The 23,610-nt window shown below is 38.9% G+C and overlaps 1 protein-coding gene across 4 annotated transcripts in view; it reads left to right on the top strand.

The window, feature by feature from the left end:
* col18a1a (collagen type XVIII alpha 1 chain a) overlaps positions 1-23,610 on the top strand; it is an 86,462-nt gene that overhangs the window by 27,444 nt on the left and 35,408 nt on the right. For 2 of the 4 annotated variants that reach the window (XM_054787277.1, XM_054787276.1), the window contains exon 1: positions 11,770-12,267. The exons of 1 other annotated variant lie outside the window; for it this stretch is intronic. In XM_054787277.1, the coding sequence (XP_054643252.1) occupies positions 11,913-12,267 (355 nt within the window). In that variant the 5' untranslated portion in view covers positions 11,770-11,912. Of the gene's footprint in view, positions 1-11,769; positions 12,268-23,610 lie in introns of those variants that run through there. One more of the 4 variants, XM_054787278.1, reaches the window with a different exon arrangement.

Below are 23,610 nucleotides of genomic sequence, written 5' to 3'. Positions count from 1 at the left end.
CACTCGCACACGCCGCACGCAACACACGCACACACTCATAGCACTTTATTTATTTATTTATTTATTTGTATTATTTACTTGTATTAATGTCTCTTCTGTTGTTGTTGCTTAATTTATTGGTATTTATGTTTATGTGTTTATGTTTCTTATGTTCTTATTCTTTCTTGTGTTTTCTTTCTTTTCTTGGGAGAATGAACAGAATAAGATTTTCATTGCATGGTATAACTGCTGTTTTACCATGCACATGACAATAAAACTCTCTTGAATCTCTTGAATCTTGAATTTGGTGTGATTTTGTAAGTTTAACCCCGTACAAAGATATGAACAGACCATAAATGGAGGGTAATATGGTAGGATTATTCAGAGAGAGAGGAAAAAATATGTAAATAAAAATGGGAAAAAAATATTAAATAAAGTTTATGGATTAATTTTTATTTGCATTTAAGAACAGATGCACAAAAGATGTCAAACACAGCACATCAGTGTCTGAGGATAAGCCAAATGGATGGGTGGATTGTATGTCAGACAGCAGTTGAAACTGTCAAATCCCATCCTACATAATGACCGTGAACATATGTGCTTTCCTTTGTGCTGTGACATCAACAGCGCAGGTGCAAGCCAGACCACCACAATGACAGCGCTTATGACAATGCATACATCGTAGTCTGATTATCTCGGTCACAATCGCACAACACAGAGATTTTGTACACTGTGTGAACTTTCCTGCTGCACATAATAGACAGCACGCATACAGGTCATACGCCGTAGATGTTATGTTTTATATCTTATCATGATTTAGCATTTGGGCTAAGTGCTTTATCTACCACGAGCTGCTGGTTGGCGTTGACAGGTCTATTGAATGTTGTGTTTGATTTGCTCCAGGTGTGTTTTTGTTTGGCGACCACCATCTGTATACATTTCGTCTTTGACGTTCAGTGAAGTTTGCAGCGGCAAAGATGTGAGATAGCATCCATGCAAAGTTCTTGTTAGTTCAATTAACAAACATATTAACCCTAAACTGAGACATTTTACGGCAGTTTTTTTTGTTTTGTGCTTTCATGCTATTAAAGTAATATTTACAGTAAAACAAACCATGTTGAGCATTGTAGATGCACATTGTAGATGACAGCAGACTAGAGTCTGTACCACGTTGTGGACAGCAGAGGGAGGTATTTCCCCACAACTAACAATGACCTTCCTCATTGGTTCAATAGTCAACCTTGAGAGCTTGTGGCAAACTTAGTTTCTACATGTTTCTTGAAAATTATAGTGTTTCACACACTGGGCTCTGTGGGAAAGTGGAATTGTTCTTCCTTTCTGACATGACTCAAAAAGAGCTGTTAACATAATGTCTCTCAAAGCACCAACAGGCATTGGTTTTGAAAACATCCTCTTCAACGTTCTACAGTCACATACTTCAGATAAGGAAGTTTTGTCTTCAGCTGCCATTTAGACACACAACATTTTCAAACAGTTCAACTGTTGTCCTTGAAATAATGATAGCAAGGCTGATAATGTTTGGTTGCCTTGTCCAAAAAACAAGGTGCAGAATGAATTCTGATTACAAAGCTGAGTCCATTGTTCTCAGGATAAAATGTGGCAACTATTAACAACAATAGTATTTTTTCCTGAAAAACTGAAAATTAGAGATGCTTGTTATTGGCTTTCATACAGATGTACCGATATTGTCCAGCACGTCATAACCATTACCAATATCAACGGATACCGATATAGGCAGCAGCTCTTTCCTATAATATTGTGTTATAAACACATTATGCTTCTTTTACTGTGATGTCTGTGGATGCATTTCACAAATAAACACAGTTGCAATATGCAATACAAATAAAAGTGCCATTTTTAATGTTAGTCATAAAACAATTGTGCTCAATAGTCAACTAAAATAACATCCTACTACTATCATCATCAACGATACAATTTGGAAAGTTGCACATTTCTATGTTGCACAAACACCCGCAAGAACAAAGTAAAGTTCAAAGTGCAACACTCTGGAGTAATATAATCAGTGAAATTATAAAGTGGTTATAGTTGGGTAGGTTTTACAGTACATATATATATATATATATATATATATATATATACAGAGTATATATATCATATGCAATACAAGTTATCGAAAAAGTGGAAGTGTGGAATTCTGTCGAGTATATTTAGTGAAATACTCCTACCTCGCATAACCTGCGCTTTATGTCATGTTCCCCATGACAGGTTGGTCGTTAGTTTGGTTTTTCCTTAGTTTTCACGTCATGCTGCTGTGTGGAGCATGACATCACTCATGCGCCGATATCATTATCGGCAGAAAAACTGACACCGATATGATCCGATCTCATTTGTAAGCCAATATTGGACATCCCTGCAGAAAATGCATGCCATTAATACTTGATCCCTTCAACCCCACGTAGCACCCCTTCCTCTTTCCTGCGCTGTAACTGCTGTTCAGGCACCACAGGCCACATATTCTCCTGTTGTTATGGAATGTGTCTTATTCACACTGACAGCCAGGCTGTTTCTGCTTGTCTGAGCAGGACTGTGGGGGAACCCTGCAGGGCTCTGTCTCTTTCTAGAGGATGGTTGATTATTCTGTGAAAAAGACTCAGTTTAGAGGGTTCCAAGAGAAATGCCCCAGGAAACTGGTAAATGAGAGAAAGGCTAATGAGTAATGTGTCATTTGTATTTACAGTATCTCCAGGAAGTTGTTACGTGTTCATCCACCAATTAGTGCAAACTACTCATCCATGTTAGCAGTGAGTTTCATTTTGCACATTTTTAAATTGAATTGTTTTTTCTATTTTCATCCAAAAGAATATTTTTCATCATTTATTTAGTGTTTACACAAGAAAATACAGGTAGTTGTCCCATGTTGGTTTGGCGCTTCAGTTACAGTGGAACCCGTTGATGTCGACGCCCCTCTGAACAGACATCGACATTACCGAAAAGTCAAAACTGAAACGAGCCGTTGCTTGCACATTTACTTGAGACTTAAGCAGAATGGGCGACACTTGAGGACATTTGAACATATAACAGCTTGTTGACATTGTTTTCCTCCATTTGTGCATACGCCCGTTTCATTCTCTGTGATCACTTTGGACTGAACAGGAAGTAACTCTGTGCACATTTTAATGTTATGTAACTAGTCAGTAGCTATGCCGCTGTTGTCGTTTCACACTGCTTTGCGATAATGATCAAGTTAACAGTACTACAACACATCCACATAAACGCATTTTATGTAGAAATTACCTGTTTGATTAATTCATTTGTTATTATTATTATCACATTATAAACAATAGTACAAATTCTATATAAAATAAATAAATAAACACAACTAAAATATAAAAAAGTAAAATTAAATTAAAGTAAACTTCAAATATTCAAAATAAATTATCCCTTTTGACTTCCCCCCCCCCAAAAAAAAGCGGTCGACCATGTATGTCAACGTCAACTTACTTGGTGAATTTCTAGTAGCTAATAAGAAGAACATAGGAAGACCAGGACTTGATGAGTAGGTCCACATAGATGGGTTGTTGACATAAGCAGGACCGACTTAAGCAGGTTTCACTGTACTTCTAATTTACCAGCATCTGCATTTGTTACTTAGGCTTTATTAAATATTCCATATTGACACCCAGTAGGGGTTGTCCGAGTAATTTTCCTTGGTGAAAGGATCCTGTTAATTGTGTACAAAAGGGGATGTAGATCTGACCGACGTAAGCCAAATGTTGATCATGTTCACTCTTATAGAATTTCCCTCACTTCCAAGTGTGCGCTACTTGAACTCCTCCATTCTGTGAAAACTGTGATTGCCACATTATCTGTAAAGATTGACAGTTTTTACTGTGATGACATGAAGTTTCTAGTATGGGACAGCCTTTCCTCTCAATGCTAGATAGCTGAATCTTAATTAAAGTTTACCACGGCTTGATGCATTCGCTGTCCACGTAGCTACGCTCACACACACATGGCTGCTATGAATACAGGACTGTGAAAAGCCTCTGTGAGAAACAGGACCTCTTTCCTTTCCTAATCTGATAGCTGCGACCTTCTGACCTCCATTCTGTTAGGAAACCCCCACCACCTCTCATTCTGACACACAATCACTCACTGGAGGTCTTAGAGATGCCAGCCATTTGAATCTTTCAGTGATTCAGTGATTGGTTGGTCTGCTGCTCCATGGCCCAATAGGAAGCGTTGCTGTTTATACAAGTACAGCTGGCTGAGTCAAATGAGTTGGGGAAATATTTTAGTGTCAGCTTTAATAATTAATATTCTCCCCACTACAGCTACAACACAATGCACTTCAAAAACATTGCTAGTTATAGGTCAGAAGGTTCTCAAAGAATTTAGTAGGGTTTAATGCAAAAAAGTAAAGATATGTAATAGGTGTCATGGGCGCCACACACGGCCATAACCGGATCATGCTAGTATTGAAGATAAACTTACATAAATGAATTATTAATAATGAATTAATGAAACTCCTGCTGATTGGTCCTCGTCTTGGCAACAGCGATGACAAGTTGAACATTTTTCAACTTTCTGAGATTGCATCACAAGCCAGTGTGTGCACGATGACATGCACGAGCACAAACTTTCACACGCACGAATTTCACCTGTCGCTTGGCTGGACGGTGACTTGCGAATATCGACCTATTGCGCAGGTTCCACTGAGATTGAATGGAGTAAAGGCGATGTCGCCTTCCTTGTATGGCTCCCATTAGACCTTTTTGCTGTTGTGTGCTGGATTGTGCATGGAGATATGATGTGATATTGTTGCTTGATGAAGGTCCAGCAATGATGGTGAAGTAGTGGATATCAGTGGAACCTGCTCAAGTCCATCTGTTTATGTCGACAACCCCAGACTTTCAGGCTCTGCGCCATACACTGATGAGATTCCGTACATGGAATGCATTTTGACACTTTAATACCCTTGTACACCTCACTGCTCTCCAGGTACGCATTTTGTTGCATTATGCCAGTTTCAGTTTTGAGTTCAGTCTCTGACGTGTAACTCCAAAAAAATTCTCGAGCTGCGGTGAAGCACACCGTTAGGGCTGTGAGTGGTCGGCTTGTAGTGTGTATATTCATTTCATGTCTTCAAGGGCTCTAATAATGTTTAAAAAAACATATTTAGAACTTCATAAACAGGTTTTCTATGCTCTAACTACAAAAGTATGTCATTTAGAAAAGAGGAATCCTACATACATTTACTTATAGCGGTCAGGTCTGGAACTAGCTAACCAGTATGTTTTAGGTCGTCATTTTGAGATATATTTAGTCAAAAGGGAGCGCTTTAGTGTTTGTGATGACAGTCTGCCATGATTCGGTTAACATGGAAATCATGGGGTCCTAATGACAATCAAAATTTTTATGTACAAATATACAAGGAAAATGATATAAAAAAATCCTTCATTATCGCCCAGTATCACCCGTTCTCTGGTTAAAGTCACATGTAAATGTGCAAGAAATGACTAGAGGATGAAGGATATGACAGATTTTAGGAATGCACTGTTCAAAATGGTGAAGTGAAGCCATATTGGGTCTAGCAAGTATGACTGTAGCACAGACAGGCATGCAGGCAACACATTTGTACTCAACCATATGGTCACAACACTTTGTGTCAGTGTTTACACTGCGCCTCAGCTGTGACATGCTGTGTGACTGTAGTTTGAGTTTGTTTGTATGCGTCTCAGTGTGCATGCACATGGATTTCAACCATGTGTTGCCTCGTTCATTCCCTGTGTGTGTGTTTGTGTGTCATTTCAAACTGAGAGCCTCAGAGCTTGTAAAACCGCTGAAGATGGGGACTCACAGCAAGAGGTCAATGACCCTCACTTGCTGAAATAACACCAGTCATGTGGCAGGGTAGGTGCCGTAATGCCCTATAGATGGTCAAAGTTCTACGAAGAGTAGACACCAACATTTTTGTATTTTTCAACCTGCGTGACATGCGTCTGGGTTACCACCTCTCTGTTTGGACAGCAGTTACGCTTGCTAAGGTCAAAACCCCAATTGAACAGTTCACAGCTGCAATGCCTTCAATGAGTGGAATTTGTTGCACGTGTAGTCCTCAAGTCCTCAATTGATACACATGAAACGTATTTTCAGCTAATGAAACCAGAACTCTGCATATGAAATAATAATATGCGAATAAGAGTATGGATTAAATTGTCGCCTTGTGGTGATAGATGAGATGGTTGCCTGATTCCTTCCAGGAGGTTTTAGGTTTCATTCTGTTGTCTGTGAGGAGAGACACTGGAGAGGCTTGAAAATTTCAGTTGGTTCTTTGCTGAACGTCTCAAGAGTTCTGACCTCTCAGACATCAAAAGACATTTGATTAAAAATATGGAATGGTATTTAAAGTGGCCAAACAGATACAATCAACTACTCAAAACTGTATACAGTGCAACCTCGGGTTTTGTACACCTCGGTTTTTGTAGGAATCGTTTTTTGACGAAAAATATTGCCACCAATATGTCTTGTTTTTTTTGTACACTGACTTGGTTATCGTGTGTGTAACAATGATTGTACCTGCTGCTGCAGTTTACAATAAAGTTCAATTGAGCAAGTCTATAGCTCTAACCATCCACACTTTAAAGTTAAGTTCCCTCTCGCACTCCTCCCTCCCTCATTTCTGTTTGATAGTCTTCAAAAAAGCTAAAAGTAATGTTAGTCATTTTCATTTGTCCATTTAATTTGCCATTTTTATGTATTTCACTTTGTTTTCTGCATGTAAAACTATAATTATTGTGTGAATGCTGAGAATGCTGGTTGCTGGTTCGATCCTCAAGTTTGCTGTCTTATTTATACATGTCAACATTTGTTTTTTTTGTTTTTTTTTACTTTACAATTCTGCAGTTTTTAGTCAGCTCATTCAGGAAATGAGGACTTTTATAAAAAAAATTCCCAAATTGCCATAATTCAATATTTTCTGTGACATTTTTCCCATTGAAATAGAATGGACAATTTCAATGTCTCCCCCTATTGATGGAAATTAATTTAACATTTAACATTACATGTAAAATTATGCATATTCTATGCACGGTGGCATGACTCAGGTCGTAGAGTAGTCGCCTCCCAACCTTATGATTGCTGGTTCGATCCTCCGTTGGTGAATAGATTTAAACATGTCTGGGCAATTTCAGCATTCATTCTTCACTCCAGCTTCAGCATTCACACACAATTTCTACTGAAATGGCTTCATCTAGTTTTCTACAAAATGTGTTTTGTGTTAATATTTTTGGATGTCTGCAAAGGACTGGATTCACATCCTTTGTTATTTACATTTGCACTGTTAAATTTGGGGAACAATATTAAGTTTAAAGTGGCTTATATCATGGAGGCATTTGTGGAGACATTCAGTTATAAAATGAAACACTTTTTGTTGGTTTGCATCGGAGGACCCTTTAAAACAGCAGGTGTCCCCGCTGAGATTATGGTCCTCAGTCAGCACGGGTTTGGCATTTGACCTGAATTTAAAGAAAGTCCTTAAATCCTTTTACCATATTATTGTGCTGCACAGGAGTGTCGTACATGCTACAATGTGGTTGCAGGCACATGAACCGATTAAATTTTAGCCAAACTTTCACTGAACCATGACAACTCCTTGTTTAACGTTTGGCATGTGGGAGATGGTGTCACACAGTGAGCTCCAGCGGATGGAGGACAGTAAAACCTTGTCTCCCTTCTAGCTCTGACATACTGGAAACCTTTCAAGTATTTCAGCCCTAATTATCACTTTCATTCCCAAATGCCACTCTTGAAAACAGGAAATCTTCAACTTGTGTTGTAATTATTCTTGTAGTTTGAAGTCAGTGGTAGACTTGAAAGAAATGGAAAAAGACCATTTATGACAATTAAAGTAGGTGGTTTTGAAGGTGTTTTCCAACTAAGGTCTCTACATATGAACTGTGCTGAAAAATAGACAGTGGAACCTTGGTTAGAGTCATTAATCCGTACCAGAAGGTTAAACTCTAACTGAAACGTACTCTAACCAAATCCAAAATAGTGTAATAATAGTAAAATAATGTAAACTTACCAACTTCCTTAAACATTCCAGAAAGCCAAACATGTTAACACAAATTGTTTTTTATAGTTTTCCAATGATCTTTTGACATGCAGAAAACACCTCAAATATGACGAATCATGGGGATAATTGGACACTTAACATAGCTTTTACCTTGATTGAAGACGTGATTGTTGGCAAAGACAGCGGTGTCGCAGCGAGATCCACTCGGACACCACTTTCGTGTTTTACTTGCTCTTTCTTCAATTCAGTTTTTCTTACCTTCTTTCTCAAAGTGTTGACATGTGCAACTTTCTTTGTCTCCATTGTGGGTTATTTTGCAGCCGTGATAAAAAGAAAAGCAGAGACTTGTGGCGTAACTCTGTTAGTTTGCAAAGAAACCACAGAGTCAACCGTGGATGACATCATTGACAGGCGACAGAGCTGAACTCCAGTTCCTGTTTCCATATATTAGTAAGCTAGGCTGCTAACAAGGACGCTTTGTGATAAAAATACATTAAGAACACAGTTGGACCCACACAGTGTATTAATAACATGATGAGACGCGTGCCATATTGTACGCAAACTTTTTTACGTTTACCGAAAAACATAACGGGAGCGGACCGTAACTGAGGTTCTAGTTATGTAAAAGTAAAGGCCTCTTCTCAAAAAACAATTTTATTTGCAATTCTTGGGATTTTGTTTAAATAAACACATAAGTGTTTACTTTGGAGGAAATCAAAATATTGGCTTTGTGATGTGTGTTTGAACTGACAGTGTTAGCATTCCACTCTCCACAAGGTTTCACTCTGAAGTAGAAAACATGAAGCAAGTACTGTAGATGCATGACAAAAGCAGAACCTGCTGATACAGTCGATGGTTAATGGAAATAGCATTAAAGCAATCACACTGTCCATGGCTATTTTTGTCATCACTTGGCTTATTTGCATAATTTGTGACTTTAAAGGAAAACTGCACTTTTTTTGGAATTATGCCTACCATCCACAATCCTTATGTGAGACATGAAGACACATCTTTCTCTTTTTTGTGCGTTTTTAAGATATAAAAACAGATGAAAAGAGGCAGCTCATTAATGCACGTAATGGGACACACTATTCCACCTACAAAGCTCGCTATAAAAACGCCTCCAAAAACCTCCAACATGGTTTAATGGGTTTATATACATGCTACGACAATGTAGTAACAGGTACATTCATGATAAAATCTTATACTTACAGTATTTTACCGTACTTTGATCATTTTAAGCATTACCGGAATGTGCTTCCTCACATAGCAACATAGAAACGAACGCTACACCTAGCGTTAACTTTTCAAAACTCAAAAATAAAAACAGCAACAGCTTTTAGTCTTTAGCGTTACCTTTCGGTAGTGGCTTGATGCATTGTGAACATGGCGCTGACTCGCTGTGAGCGAATATGTGGTGAAGCTAGTCGCTAGCCAGCTAGCAGCTAGTTTTGGCATGACTACTATTTTGATGAAAAATATACTGAAGTCAACAATCTACCTTGAGAAGCGTTTGTTTACTCTGCTTTAGCTGAGAGGTGTCAACCCGATTGCGTCATTGCTGGCGCCATGAACTATAAATGTACTGTTCGCTGTAAAAAAATCTAACAATGTAGAGCACAATTACTAACAATATATGACATGTACGCAAAGTTGATTAATCATGTCAGGGACCCTTTAAAGTAGTTTTAATAATAAGCACTTTACTGAAGTTACTGTTGTTGATTTGGCTGTTGTTGTGCCCATTGTCTCTCTAAACCCTCCACTCTGTCCTGTTTTCTCTTTCTATCTACCCTCTCAACCCTGACTCTGTCTCTCTATCACAACCCAAGTGGTTGAGAAGGACCGCCATCCCACAGAGCCTGGGTTTTGTTTGCCGTTTCTTCCCAAGAGGGAGTTTTTCCTTGCCTTCATTGCCAAGTGCTCATGTGGGGTTTAGTGCCTTGAGATAATGTCTGTTGTGAATTGGCGCTATATAAAATTTAATTCAGTAATACGGTACTAATGTAATAATACTGTGAAACAAAGGAATTCAGTGAGTTTCTGAAGTTTTAGGCTAATCATTACCAACAGGGAGGTATTTATTACCTAATGTTTTATTAACAAATTCCAACTTTACAGACTCAAACGATGATGCGGATCAATGAGTCTCTCCACATAAAGAGCTTGCTCATGGCTGACTGAATATATCAGCAACTTCACACTGAGTAGCCTTACAAACATTACAACATCATTCATTTCATAGTAAGTAACTTTTACTACAACCTAATTCATGCATGTATAAAATATACCTGTACAGTTGTACCTCGGTTTTTGTTATTAATTTGTTCCAAAAGATTCCACGTAAACCGAAACGTACAAAAACCGAAGCAATTTTTCCCATAGGAAATAATGTAATATATAATATAATAATGTATGTGCTCTATTGTAGACGGTGTCTGAAGGCTGAGGCAAAATTTTTGAACAAACTTTCAACAAAAACTGAACCATATGAAAACTGGGGTGTACAAAAACTGACGTTCAACTGTTGACCCAGTTGGCTTTCAAATGTCCTGTAAGTTGCTGTTTCATAGTCATCAATTTAGAAAACACTTGTTTTGGAGTGAACAATGGTTTGGTTATCTCCGTCTGGTCCAGTTGCTCGTATCTAATGAGTGTTAACTTCAGTCATACTGCAAATACAATATTGTGGAAGAAGAAGAGTTTTGAGTCAAGATGAAACAGCTGCTCTATTAAAAAAGAAAAAAATGTGTCCCTTTATCACGAGTCCCTTAATTATTCTTGCCCAACAGGAATTCGTCTTATGATTCCTTTCATGTATTCAAATTTAATACAAAACGTTACAGACCTTGTGATGAAAACTAAGTTCAGTTCTTTCCTTGGTGAAGATGCAATTTACTTATTTTTGCCATTTTTATGGACACTTGATAAAACCAGACAGGGTCCCTGTCAACTCATCTGTATGGATGCACAGACTGCTTCCTTGTATTTGTTTTTATGGAAATAATCAGGCATTCCTTTTATCACTCAAGCTGCTTTTGGCATTCAAGGTCTCTGTCAACACCTCCCATTGTCTGTAAAGCAGTCTGTACAAGGACGTAAAGTCTGGATTATGGCGTTCCAACATGAATGGCACCATGTAGTATAGAAGAACTGCACACAGACCCCTCAAACTGTAACTACAGAAGATACAAAACAAGTAATTTGTTTTCTATTGCTTATCCTGTGACAGTCACAGGTGAGTTTGAGGTCATCACAGCCGAATTAGGGAAAGAGTACAGCCACTCACAGGCCGCATATCGACAACAACCATTGACACTCACATTGGAAATGAAATCATTTTATTATTGTATTTTATATTTTCTTTTCTATAATTATTTATTGTTATTGTATAATTCTTTCTATTTTTTTTTTCTATTTAAGACATTTACGTGTGAGTTGCCGTTTCTAGTGTGATTTTATTTTTTAATGTGTCTTTTCCAATATCATGGTTCATACCGTCGTCACTATACACTCCAAGCATTTGTACTACACACTGAAAAGAAAGACTGCCATAACTCTAAAGTATAGGTCAGCAGGAGAGATCATTTTTCACTGCTTTGACAAAAGGAGGAGGAGTTGAAAGGGGAAATGCCAGGAGAGCCAATAAGGAGCCCAGCTCCTCCTGCTCTCCGACTTTACTATTTTGAATGGGTGCTCTCTTCACTTGTCTTTTCTGCCAAGTAGAGAGAGTGAAGAGACAACACTAGTGTGTGTGTGTGTCTGTTTGGGTGTGTGTGTGTGTGTGTGTGGAGAGTAGGGGTTGTCAGGGCATGTCACAGTTCACTTAGGTAGTCTGATCAAACAGGTGGATGTGTTCAACAATATCCCCAAGATGAGGACCATTTGTGGGATTTTGTTTTTGTTGACCCTTTCTGTGGCCTACTCTGATGCTTGGTTTTGGTCCTGGACTGGAACCACCACCTTGGCCCCATTAGTGGATCATGAGGGTTCCGGCAGTGCAGCTGGTAGTGGAGAAATACCAACCGAGCATATTGCAAATGATGGAGGCGAGGTCATTGAAGACAGACACTCTAACCAAAGTGTTGATCGGACTTGGCAAGGGACTCAAGCTCCTCAGTTGACCACTGTCACACCGAGAGCGGAGATTGAACATACGTCAGACAAGGGCACAACAACGCTAACGCCAAGTACAAGTAAACCTGGTAATGAAGCATCTTTACTAAAAGGTATGGGTTCTGGGAGATCTAATCATGCTGTTTTGAAAGGACATGTTTCAGAAGTTGGATTTGGGTCTGAATTTGCACATGATAGTTTAGGTCTTCTATTAGAATCAGAATTTGCCGAAAAAGATAAAATTAGCAGGGAGTCTGGATTTGAAATCCAAAGATCATTTGTGGAAAACCCAAATAGGTTTGCCAGTGGGGGAAATGCACTTTCTAAAGTTAGTGATCTGACGTTTCAAAATAGTTTTGAAATCAGTCGTAATGGGACTCAAGAGGGTGACAATCTTGGTGGGGGTATCTTAAATTGGAATGCAAATCAGTCTGATTTGACAGATCCTTCTCACAAACAAGCTGCCATTGCAGATTTATTAAACGGGGTTGTTGGCAAAAATTCTTCAGGAAAAATTCTGATACCAGAGGACATGCAAAAAGTGGAAGTCCTTGTGATGCATGCAGCTGATTCTACAGTTGACCAAGAAAGTCCACGTAACTCTGGAAGAAAAACACATCCAGATAGTGTGGTATTTCCTACATTAGAAACGCCAAGTGTGTTAATTACACAACCAGCTAACGTGCAATCAGAAAGAACAATATTACCCCTATCTACCCAGCACCGAGTCAACGATCAGGCTTTACCAACTACCAAGTCAGAGGCACCAGCACCTGACAGTCAGTTAAAACCTAATCAAAGCTCTTTAAATACCTATGCACTTCTTGAGAGTTGGACACCAGCCAAGGAGGACGAAGACGTAGTTGCACAAGAAGTCATGAATCAAACCCCGCATTGCTTATTGGTGAATACTGCTCTTCCCTTCTGTTCATCCATGACCGGCAAGAAGTTTGCTGTGCCCAATCTCCTCAACCAGACCAGCCTGGAGGAAGTCCACGTAATCCTAAATGACTGGGCTTGGTTGTTGAGGTCAAACTGCCACTACGATTTGGAGAGGTTTTTCTGTGTTCTTTTACTACCAAAGTGTGGCTCTCCAATGCCGGTGTTGCCTTGCCGACATTTTTGTGAGGTTTTAAAGGACAGTTGCTGGACACTCCTGGATGAGGGACACCTCCCTGTCAAGTGCCAAAATCTCCCCGAAGAAGAGTATGATGGGTATCGGTGCTTGTCTGTTTTAAATCGGAAAGGTAATGACTGGTTTAAAAATTTATTTTAACCAGTTTTCCAAATCCTTATCCCCCAGTTTATCTGCAATTTCATCCCGATACCCACACGCTTTCATCCCAAGCAGCACCCCAATGAAGATTATTTAGACTAAATTAAAGCATGCTTTAGTGTTTGCTGTTGTTGGGATGCTCTGTTTATAACTGCATGGCACCTTGTAATCTGTAATCTATTGCATGTATTTGTTCCCTTGTTCATTAAACTGCATGTGGCTTGCTCCTTCTGTCCATTGGACAGATTACAGACACACACTTTTACATCAATACATATACATTTAAGTGTTGTTCAGTTGCATGCCTGTTTTAGGTAGTATGATAGTAATTTGTCAGTCCTTGACTATGCATATAGATAGGCCTGTCATGATAATCGATTAATCGAAAGATTTTTAAAAAACAGGTCGATAATCATGACGCCCTCGATAAATTCACATGTGCATGTATGCGTGTCGGCTCGTCTATCTGTGACACACAGGCTGGATGACAAGAGGGTTCACTCTATCTGTGTGTGCGCGTTGGTTTTATAGTGGCATGAACGGAGAGAGTGGGCTCTCATCTCATTAAGCCTCTTTGTAGAGGTGGGGCTACTAGCTAGTAGTTACTCTGTGCTTGCTGCTATGTATGGCATATGCCTATGGTACTACCCTAGCTGCAGTTAGCTCCGTGAGCCAGCGTACACTAACATGAATGACAGCACAAAAGCGAATGCCGTAGCCACAGTGTGGTAATATTTCGGTTTTAAACAGAATGAACAAGGTTAGCGCATGAAGACCGACGACCGACACTGACAGTTTTCTCAACTGGGGAAAAAAACCCACTGATGGAGGTGCTCGGGCAGCGAAGCCTTCAAAAACATACATACAGGCAACTTCTGTGTCAAGCTAATTTGGCTCACACAGGTACACCGGCATAGCACGTTGGCCAATACAGGAACAGCCTGGAGATCGGGAAGACCTGGGTTCGATTCTCCCTTGGGCATTTCTGTGTGGAGTTTGCATGTTCTCCCCGTGTGCACGTGGGTTTTCTCAGGGTACTCCGGTTTCCTCCATCATTCCCAAAAACATGCAGGTGAGGTTAATTGGCGACTCTAAAGTGTCCATAGGTATGAATGTGAGTGTGATTGGTTGTTTGTCTATATGTTCCCTGCGATTGGCTGGCGACCAGTCCAGGGTGTACTCCGCCTGTCGCTCGAAGTCAGCTGGGATAGCCTCCAGCATGCCCCCGCGACCCTAGTGAGGATAAAGCGGTATAGAAAATGGATGGATGGAGGTACACCGGCGGAGTACCATCCTGCGGCTCAAATGTGAATGACACCTCTCATGACGACAATGAATGGAAAAAAAATTCAAAAAAATGTTGCAATAATATTGAATATCGACGATAATTTGTAGCACAATTATTGACCAGCAAAATTTGTTATTGTGACAGGCCTACATATAAGTATTTTTGCATCTATAGTTAGCTGACTTTTTTGAGATGACTGCAAGTTTGGATTGATTGCTTCGGTAACAGTACATTGTTACCGAATTTGTCTATTTGTCTATTTGTCTATTTTGACATAACTCATTGGTTTGTAAGATATCTGATTTAATCTGGTACTTCTTTGTCATGTAAAATCTGACAAACCCAAGTTCTTGAATGTTCTGATACGTTATCTGGCATCTCCAGGATCCCTGGTTGGGAACCCCTGGTTTAGATAGACCAGTGGGGCTTGGTAAACTTTATTCCATATCTACCGTGTGTTTATATATATGCTTTGCTTGAATATAATACATTATATCATGGTAAGATTATGTAACGTAGGATTTCTTGTCAATTAATTCAAAAGAACATTTATTTTTAAGGTCAGACATGTTGGACCTGAGTGGGGGCCTGATGCCACACCTTGTCCTAGTCAACCCAAAGGTGTTTGATGGGTTTGAGGCCAAGGTTCTTTTCACATTCTTTACAGACTCATCCAATCAGGCTTTTATGGACTATATATCCACTGCTCAAAAAAAGTAAAGGAACACTTCGAAAACACATCAGATCTAAACTGGGGGAAAAATGATCTTGAATATCTTTCCTGATAATAAGTGGGTGATGTATTAGTAACAAAATGATGCCACATAATTTGACAGAAATGAAAATGATCACCCTATAGAGGGGGGAAATCAAAGACACCCCAAAAATGAAAAATGTCCAAAAAGGAGTCGGAAGAAGCAAAGTTTATTTAATCCTACCCCCCACCCGTTTCACATCAATTGCCATACATTTTTTTAATTCCTGTATTCCAAATGTACTCTTTGCTAGTTTAAAATACATAGGAAAATGATAAGGTAATATGATAAGTTAATATAAGGTAACATAGTGTGATATGATGATTAATCATGATTAATTCATTTGAAAACCGTGATTAATCTGATTACAAATTTTAATCATTTGCCAGCCCTAATATACACTGCTAAAAAAAAAAAAAGGGGGGGGGGGGGGGGGGGGGGAACACTCAATTCACACTCAGTCAAAAGTGCTGCGCCATTATTCAAACTGTCCACTTAGGAAGCAACACAGATTGACAATCATTTTCACAATCTGTTGAGCAAATGGAATAGACAACAGGTGGTGTGTTTTTCCACTTCAGTTTTGAGCGTGACTCCAAACCCAGACCTCCATGGGTTAATAAATTTGATTTCCTTTGATCATTTTTGTGTGATTTTGTTGCCAGCACATTCAACTATGTAAAGACAAAAGTATTTAATAAGAATATTTCAATTTTAGTGTTCCCTTTATTTTTTTGAGAAGTGTATATATGACATGCTTACAAATATTAGATGAATGTAAAACAACTCTATATCATAGGGTATCAAGCAGAAACACTGACATATTTTAAATTGGGTTTTCAGATGTAGAATATTTATGTGTACAAAATGTGCAGACATACACTGTACAGTGTGTTTAACATTCTGTAATTTTCTTCTATGGTGCATGGATGTTTCATGATGTATAGCTCATTGTTACTGGAGTGCTAATGGTCTCAATGTACACTGCATATCACACACATTTTTTTTACCACGTGTTTTTTAAATCCAAAAACGTATTTTTTTATTTTTATTTTTTATTAGCAGGCTCGAGTCCTGGTGGTGCCATCAAATAGGTGAAAAGCGGCCCTGGAATTTAATATATAAATAGCCACAACACAAAAAGCCGATTGTATTTCATTCACTAATAATATTGTTCAAAAAATGTCCATTCGTTATAAACGAGTATCAGTTACGGATAATGCATTTTTGGCGAGTAAGAGCATGAAACATCTCGTTATTAATAATCGGTAATCGTGATGAAAGAAAATCATCATTATGTATTCACTCGTCATGCTCTGTAATTGGCCAGTCACACACGGCGACCGCCCCTCTTGAGACAGCCTGTGCAGGCGGCAGCCACATAGGAGCCGAGCGGTGCCTCATTCAAGTACACGGTGCAATTGGCAAGTTGAAAACAGCTCGTGTGGCGTTGCCCACTGCCTCCACTTTATTCGGTTTTCCTCAGCTCGCCTCTATTTCGGTTTGTATCTAAATTTACTTTGTAAACTCGTGTCGTAAAGTACGCGGTGCATTTGACAAGACAGCGCTGTGCAGGCTTGTGTTGCGTCAGTCACTTATGCAACTCAGTTGGGTTAGCATGACCGCTTGTTTCCTTCAAATGTATTTTTGTCTTATTCCATGAATTCATCATAAAACAGGCGTGTTACGTTCAATATAAGAGTTTTGTTAGTAATGTTAACCTGTACTGACTGGCCACAACATTAGGTACACCTGCACAGTCCAGAGGTGCATCAAACAGTCTGCCTGTATGGCTATTATACTACATTATATACATAAGCGTGGTAAAATATTACACCCCTCTCAATACGTTGCAGTATGCACGTTGCAATCTTAAACTTCTTTTGTAACGTATGTGGTGCGTTTCACAAAACAGCTGTATACGGCTCGTGCGTCACTTTTTCCGTCTGCTTGCTCATAATTTGGCTGGTGAAATAAAGTCATTTGGAAAACTTTGCTTGTAGTACTGAACTCGGTGCTTTTGAGAAAGTCTTACAGATCGCAGTACACATATAGCTGAATAATAAACAACAAATATAGCAACTTCTGATCAATCCATGTCAATTATCAATAATATTCTCAATTGTCAATTATTTCAAAATCCATGACTTAAAATAATGCACCAATTTAAGCCCCACCCATTTCCGGTTAAACCCCACCCACTCTGAGTACAGCTACGGATACGGATAATTTAGATGGAGGAACAGATACGGATAGGTGGTGTTCTTGCTCATCCCTACTTGAAACAGTTCATGACTCTGGAAACATGGTTGCTAAGAGGGAGTTCCACAACCTGGCTGTTCTTGGGATGCAGGAAGAAAGATGACAGTGTGTTGGACTTGGGCATATTGACTGCATAGGGGGGACTACTCACAGAAGATCGAGTTGTGCGTGCATTTGTTGTTACATCAGGCAGGATTCGACCTGTTTCAATTTATAGTTTCATTTATTACGTATTAAGCATTATGTATTTTCCCTTTGCCTGTCCAAATTTGTGGCATCTGTATGCCAATGTGTGTATTTTGGTATTTTTATGTGTTGGCATTTTTTTGGATGATTGTATTGTATTGTATTGTACTTTATTTATCCCACAGCAGGGAAATTCACTTGTTACAGCAGCAAGCAAGATACGCAAGTAAAGAATACATAGTGACACATGGTTCAAGTGGTGCAGGTGTTGTAGAGCCTGACAGCGGTCGGTATGAAGCACCTGCGGAACCTCTCCTTCTTACACCGTGGGTGTAACAGTCTGCTGCTGAAGGAGCAGCTGAGGTCCAGTCAAATTGTAATCCCTTGCTTCCACTGAACAATTTGATGGATAAATTACCAGCCTTGTTCATTTCACCTTCTCTGTGTGTTTACCTTAGACTCACTTTGCACTGGCTCTCAGAGAAGTTCTAATTATGGGCACAGTGTCGTCTGACCTTTTTGTTGCCAGAAACTCATTGCCCCCTATCGGGCTTGTTAGTAGTAATATGAGAACTTGTGGAGGCACTTAAGCATTTGCATTGTATGTAGTAGTATTCAGGAGAGGGTTTGTTGGCCTTTGCGAAACCTTGCAACTTAAACTTGGTATTTTTTTTAACCATATTTCATTGTATCATTTGTGACCCCTGCAAATCCTAACAGTCAATTATGTATTTCATGTTAGTAGCAACAATTGCATTGCTCACGTTAAATAAATGACATCAATCAAAGCTTATTGGAACAGGAACATTTAACATACACATAAATGCAACACTTGTTTTTGGTCCTAATAACCAGATCATCTCTATGCAAAAGAGACATTGCAGTAAATACGTACAGTAAAACGGCACATTTTGGAGTGACCATTTATTGTGGCCAGTGTAACCACACCTGTGCAATAATCATGCTGTCTAACCAGGGTCTCGATATGCCACACCTTTGAGGTGGATGGATTATCTTGGCAAAGCTCACTAACAGATTTCTACCCATTTGTGAACAATATTTGAGAGAGATGGGCCTTTTGTGTCCTTAGAAGAGGTTTCAGTTTACTGAGTTCAGCTCAGGAAAGATGGGAGCAAAAAGAAAACGGTTGCCTTCATATTTTTGTTGATTGTAATTTCCTAGACATTTATGTCATCATCAAGGGACCTGAGGTCTAGCTCTTTACTTTATGTAGGAATTAATTATTTTCTTTCACAGAGCCTTTGTGGGGATGTTTTTATGATATTCTGTCTTTTTAAACATAAATACACATATTTGCATGTGCATTAAGTGCATTTCAGAGCACATTATTAAGGACACGGCATGATAAGTGCATGCATAAAAATAATGCCTAAAATAAAGATTGCATGAAAGAGACTACACAAATAGATAGATCGGTGCACTGAGCAAACAACAAGGTGGAAGACACCAAAATATTTCGGCTCTATGTTAAATACTGTAATGTAATCGTAAGAATCGGTCAGCGACACAGTTGTGGGTTGCAACCCACCAGTTGAGAATAGCTGTTTTAAATTGACGACACAAAGTCTGTAAAAATGTGACTTCCCAGATGTTCAAATGTTTTCCCGTGCAGAATCCCAAAGCGTCACATATAGACGCTTTTTTCAGCTCATTCCCCAGAGAATCACAATGGTATTGTCCCATCTTGGAATGTTCTCCCAATAAGAAGAGGCCTTCTTGACAAGACAAACTAGTACCATAAACTCAGCATTACTCCATTCAGTGACTATACGCTTGACCTTGGAGCTGTCATTGGTTCACAAAGGGTCTTTGGAAAAGCTACATTGAGAATGCAAGAATGCTGTTAAAATGCTAATCGTAACGTTTTTGTGTAGGATTCTCTATATATAGTGGAACCCCTAATATGAACACTGTCCATTCCGGGACACATTTTGGATTTGTTGAAATTTAGAATAGGTTTTTCCTATAGAAGATAGGAAAAGCGTTTGAGTCCGAAGTTGTCTCTGTGTAGCATTTTAACATTCTAAATTGTCATACAAGCACTGGGAGAACGGCTTGCTGAAGGCAGTTGCCTTTACTGCATCGTGTATGGTTCTATGAAATCCATTTAATTGCTTCCCACATTACAGTTTTTCTGTTTTAAATTTTTAGATTTCTAAAAAATTAGTCTAGTCGCCGTTTGGGAGGGCGAGGGTTAGTGTTTATGATGAGATTCCGCAAGGTTTGAGCGGGGAAATGCTTCACCACACAAACATTCCTTCTTCTCATGATGACAGCATTTAATTCGCATTATGTCAATAATCAATTTCCTGTGTTTACCGGAAGATTCCATTTTTATTGGCCAATTTTGAGATTCCAAAAACCATAGGGTCCTAATTGTATTTTTTTGCAAGTGAAAATAGAAGTTTAGTTTATAATAAAAAAAAATTATATTTAAATATGGAGACACGAACGTGGTGACTAAGAAAGGTTACTGCTTGTCTTTTACAGGTTAGAGTCTTTACATGAACACAAAACCCAGCTCACTCTGCAGCTTCCATTTTGTTGTTCTTCTGTTATTAGCATTGTCTGTGCTGGCACCACAAAAAATGTCAAAGAAACGGCCAAGCAGAGTAGCGCTTATTCAGATTTGCTCAGATCTCCCAAGACAGGCAGAAGTCTCAGGTGACATTAACAGCAGCTCAAACTCTGGGTTTTTGAAGGACTTTGAAAAGAACTTCACATTTCACATCTCTTCTTGTTCAGAAGGACATTGTGGAATGTTTTCTTTGAAGGTTCTCCAGTTCTTTTCAGTAGAAAACGGCCGATGCACATCTGTTTATGTGAGTGATGAGTTAAAAGGTGAGATGCTTCACTAATGATGGGTTTGGGAAGCTTCGATGTTTCAAGATCAAGTCTGTTCTCCATTTTGCACATGATCATAAAATCAGATGCGCAAATAGAAGTGGAAAGTTGACAATGAATTCTGAATGCTGAGAGACAACCAGGTTGCGTTTCAGAGATGCATCTCACACTTCATCCTTTTACAGACCGTGTCATTTAATCTGCACAGAGATTAAGCATTTTAAAGGCCTTGTTGAACAAATTGAGCAATCCTAAAACATGTCTTACTGTAAATGCTATGTTAGGATCAGAAAATACAATTATTGCAGAATTGCTGTGGAAAATGTCGCTATTCACTCGGGATGCATACTGGTCAACAGAAAAACTATTGTAAGTAGCTATCGGTGCCTACTTTCAGTAATTAATTTTCACAATATAGGACTCAATGTTAATAAATGGAATATTTTTGTAGTTAGAGCATAGAAAACCTGTTTATGACTTTCTAAATACGGGTTTTAACTAGGCATGGGATGGTTACCGATGTCGAGGTATACTACGGTATGAAAATGTCACGGTTTCAAAAGTCGACCATACCGTCCTACAGTATGAGGAAAAAGTGGAGGTCCACTATGTGGAAATACTTTGTCATGTCATGTGTTATTCCTTGCAGTTGGAACTGGGCTTGTGCTGAAACCACAGGCCATGAGATGTGTTGTCAAAAGTTGCCAACATAACCTCCGCGGCATAGCTAGCAGTGACGTTAGCTGCCTCATTAGTATCAAGCACCAGAACTGTTTGAAAAGTACCAAATTGGCACGCTGGGTAACATTTTGTCCACATAGTCAGGATGTGGCTCAGGCATGCGAACACAGGCCCGGCAAAGAGAAGCTTGAGCTTTGTCATTCTGATTTGAACAGAGTAAACATCTGTTTGTAAATTACAGTTTTACTAGCCACAGTTAAACTTTAGTGCCTGTTTGACTTTTTGCACGATAAATATGTTTAAGGTGAACATTTGTTGTGACTTTTAGATGTTTGTTTATCTAACAGGTGTTCATTTATCTTTCATGTTGCCAAGTCTATACAGAGGAAATGTCATCAAATACCACAGGGAAAGGTATAACTTAATAACGGTGTAAAGAACTTTACTGCTGTCCTGTTAAGGCTTGACTTGGTTCTTTGCCAGCTCGGATTCAAAAGAGAGATTCTTTATTTGTTGAACAAGACTATTCACTTGTTTTGAGAGTTGTTGAGCAGAAACCAAGTCCCCTGGGTTCAGTCAAACATCTAACTGTGTTTAAGCTCTCAACAAAGCTGGCCATCTTCCCCACTGATCTCCAGCACCCATGGCAGTGGGGAGGCTTTGAACCCGCGAATGGGGCTTGAACATGAGTCACCAGGTGGTAAAGCAAAGCTCGTCTTCAAAGAATGAAAAACTGCAAGTGCTGCCCCAAAACAGTGATTTTTGGAATTTTCTTGGATACATTACATCAAAGTAATAAGTGTTTTGTCTGGAGCTCAATGTCAGTAAAACAAAAACACTGACACATCCGCGCCATGCTCTGTAAATACTTGTGGTTTTTTTTTGTTTTTTTAGCTTTTTTAAACTTCGGTTATTATATACTGGGTCAACAGTCACCAAGGGTGGTTGAAGAATGGGGGAACATACGTGAGAGGCCCAGCTGATAGATTCTGTGAACATTGATGCAGTGGCATTTAGTAGATGTCACTCATGTCGGAAAATGATTCACTTTAGTTAATATGTATATTTATAACAATAGTGCCTACCTATCATAGGATTTATTTATGAGGTCAACACATTTTTCCGGATAAACATAAACATGTGTGGGTATGCATCTTTAGTACTGCCTGCAGTAAACAGTCTCTTGAGATGCATTTGGTATTTTTCATCTCTGTCTGTGTGAATTAGTTACTGGCAGTAGTCTTATACAGTGGAACCTTGCACATTTGTGATTTCGCAAATTTACGGATTTTTGGTCAAACAATGATACTTTTTTTTGTCAAATAAGACCTTTTTTGCGCAGAAAACACTTCTCATTCGCATGAATACTACTAATACATACTAATTTATAAATATGTGATAATACAGGTGAAACATACGGCATACATGTACCAACCTGTGACTTTATGCTTCACTGATATTGTTTTTACGGCAAGCGCTGAGATGTGGCACTTTGTTCGGCAAGCCAACATTTGCTTAAATATGCATATGTTTTGACTAGTAATAGGCTGTATTCAACCACGAAACAGAATAATTCATTCATGAATATACAGGTATTTTTCAAAAACCGTGACCGAGTGAAGCCGTGAAATTCGAACTGCAAAAGTGACGAGGGACGACTGTATAGTCGACATAATAAGTGAAAATAAGACATCAATGAGACAAAAGACTCACACACACATCAGTGTTGCCAGTTCCACTTATTAAAAGTAACTTTGGACTTGTTTTTTTTATAAAGTCGCTTGGTTTGGGCTTGTTTTCAAGAGCTAGTCACTTCTTTCTGTTGCACGACCTGGCAACACTGACACACATAACCCTAGCTTATGTTTTGTTTCATTTGATACACTTACTACACACGTATGTAGTCATAATACTTATGTACTTGTACATTATAATTACACACACAGGCGGTTCTTACACACCACCATAAGCTTACCCAGGCCTTTGTCTTTCAATGCATGAGTAATTCTTCTGAGTGCCTTGTATTTGTATTTTAGTTAATTTAGTCATTCTTATGCATATTTCTGGCTAGTAATAGGCTGTAGTCAACCGCCAAACAGCAAGAAACCGCAATATGATTTTGTAATGAATATGTTTGGTAAAA

Source organism: Dunckerocampus dactyliophorus, chromosome 9, assembly GCF_027744805.1.
Source record: "Dunckerocampus dactyliophorus isolate RoL2022-P2 chromosome 9, RoL_Ddac_1.1, whole genome shotgun sequence".
Classification (NCBI taxonomy): Eukaryota; Metazoa; Chordata; class Actinopteri; order Syngnathiformes; family Syngnathidae; genus Dunckerocampus; species Dunckerocampus dactyliophorus.
This window is presented reverse-complemented; position numbering and strand designations above follow the sequence as displayed.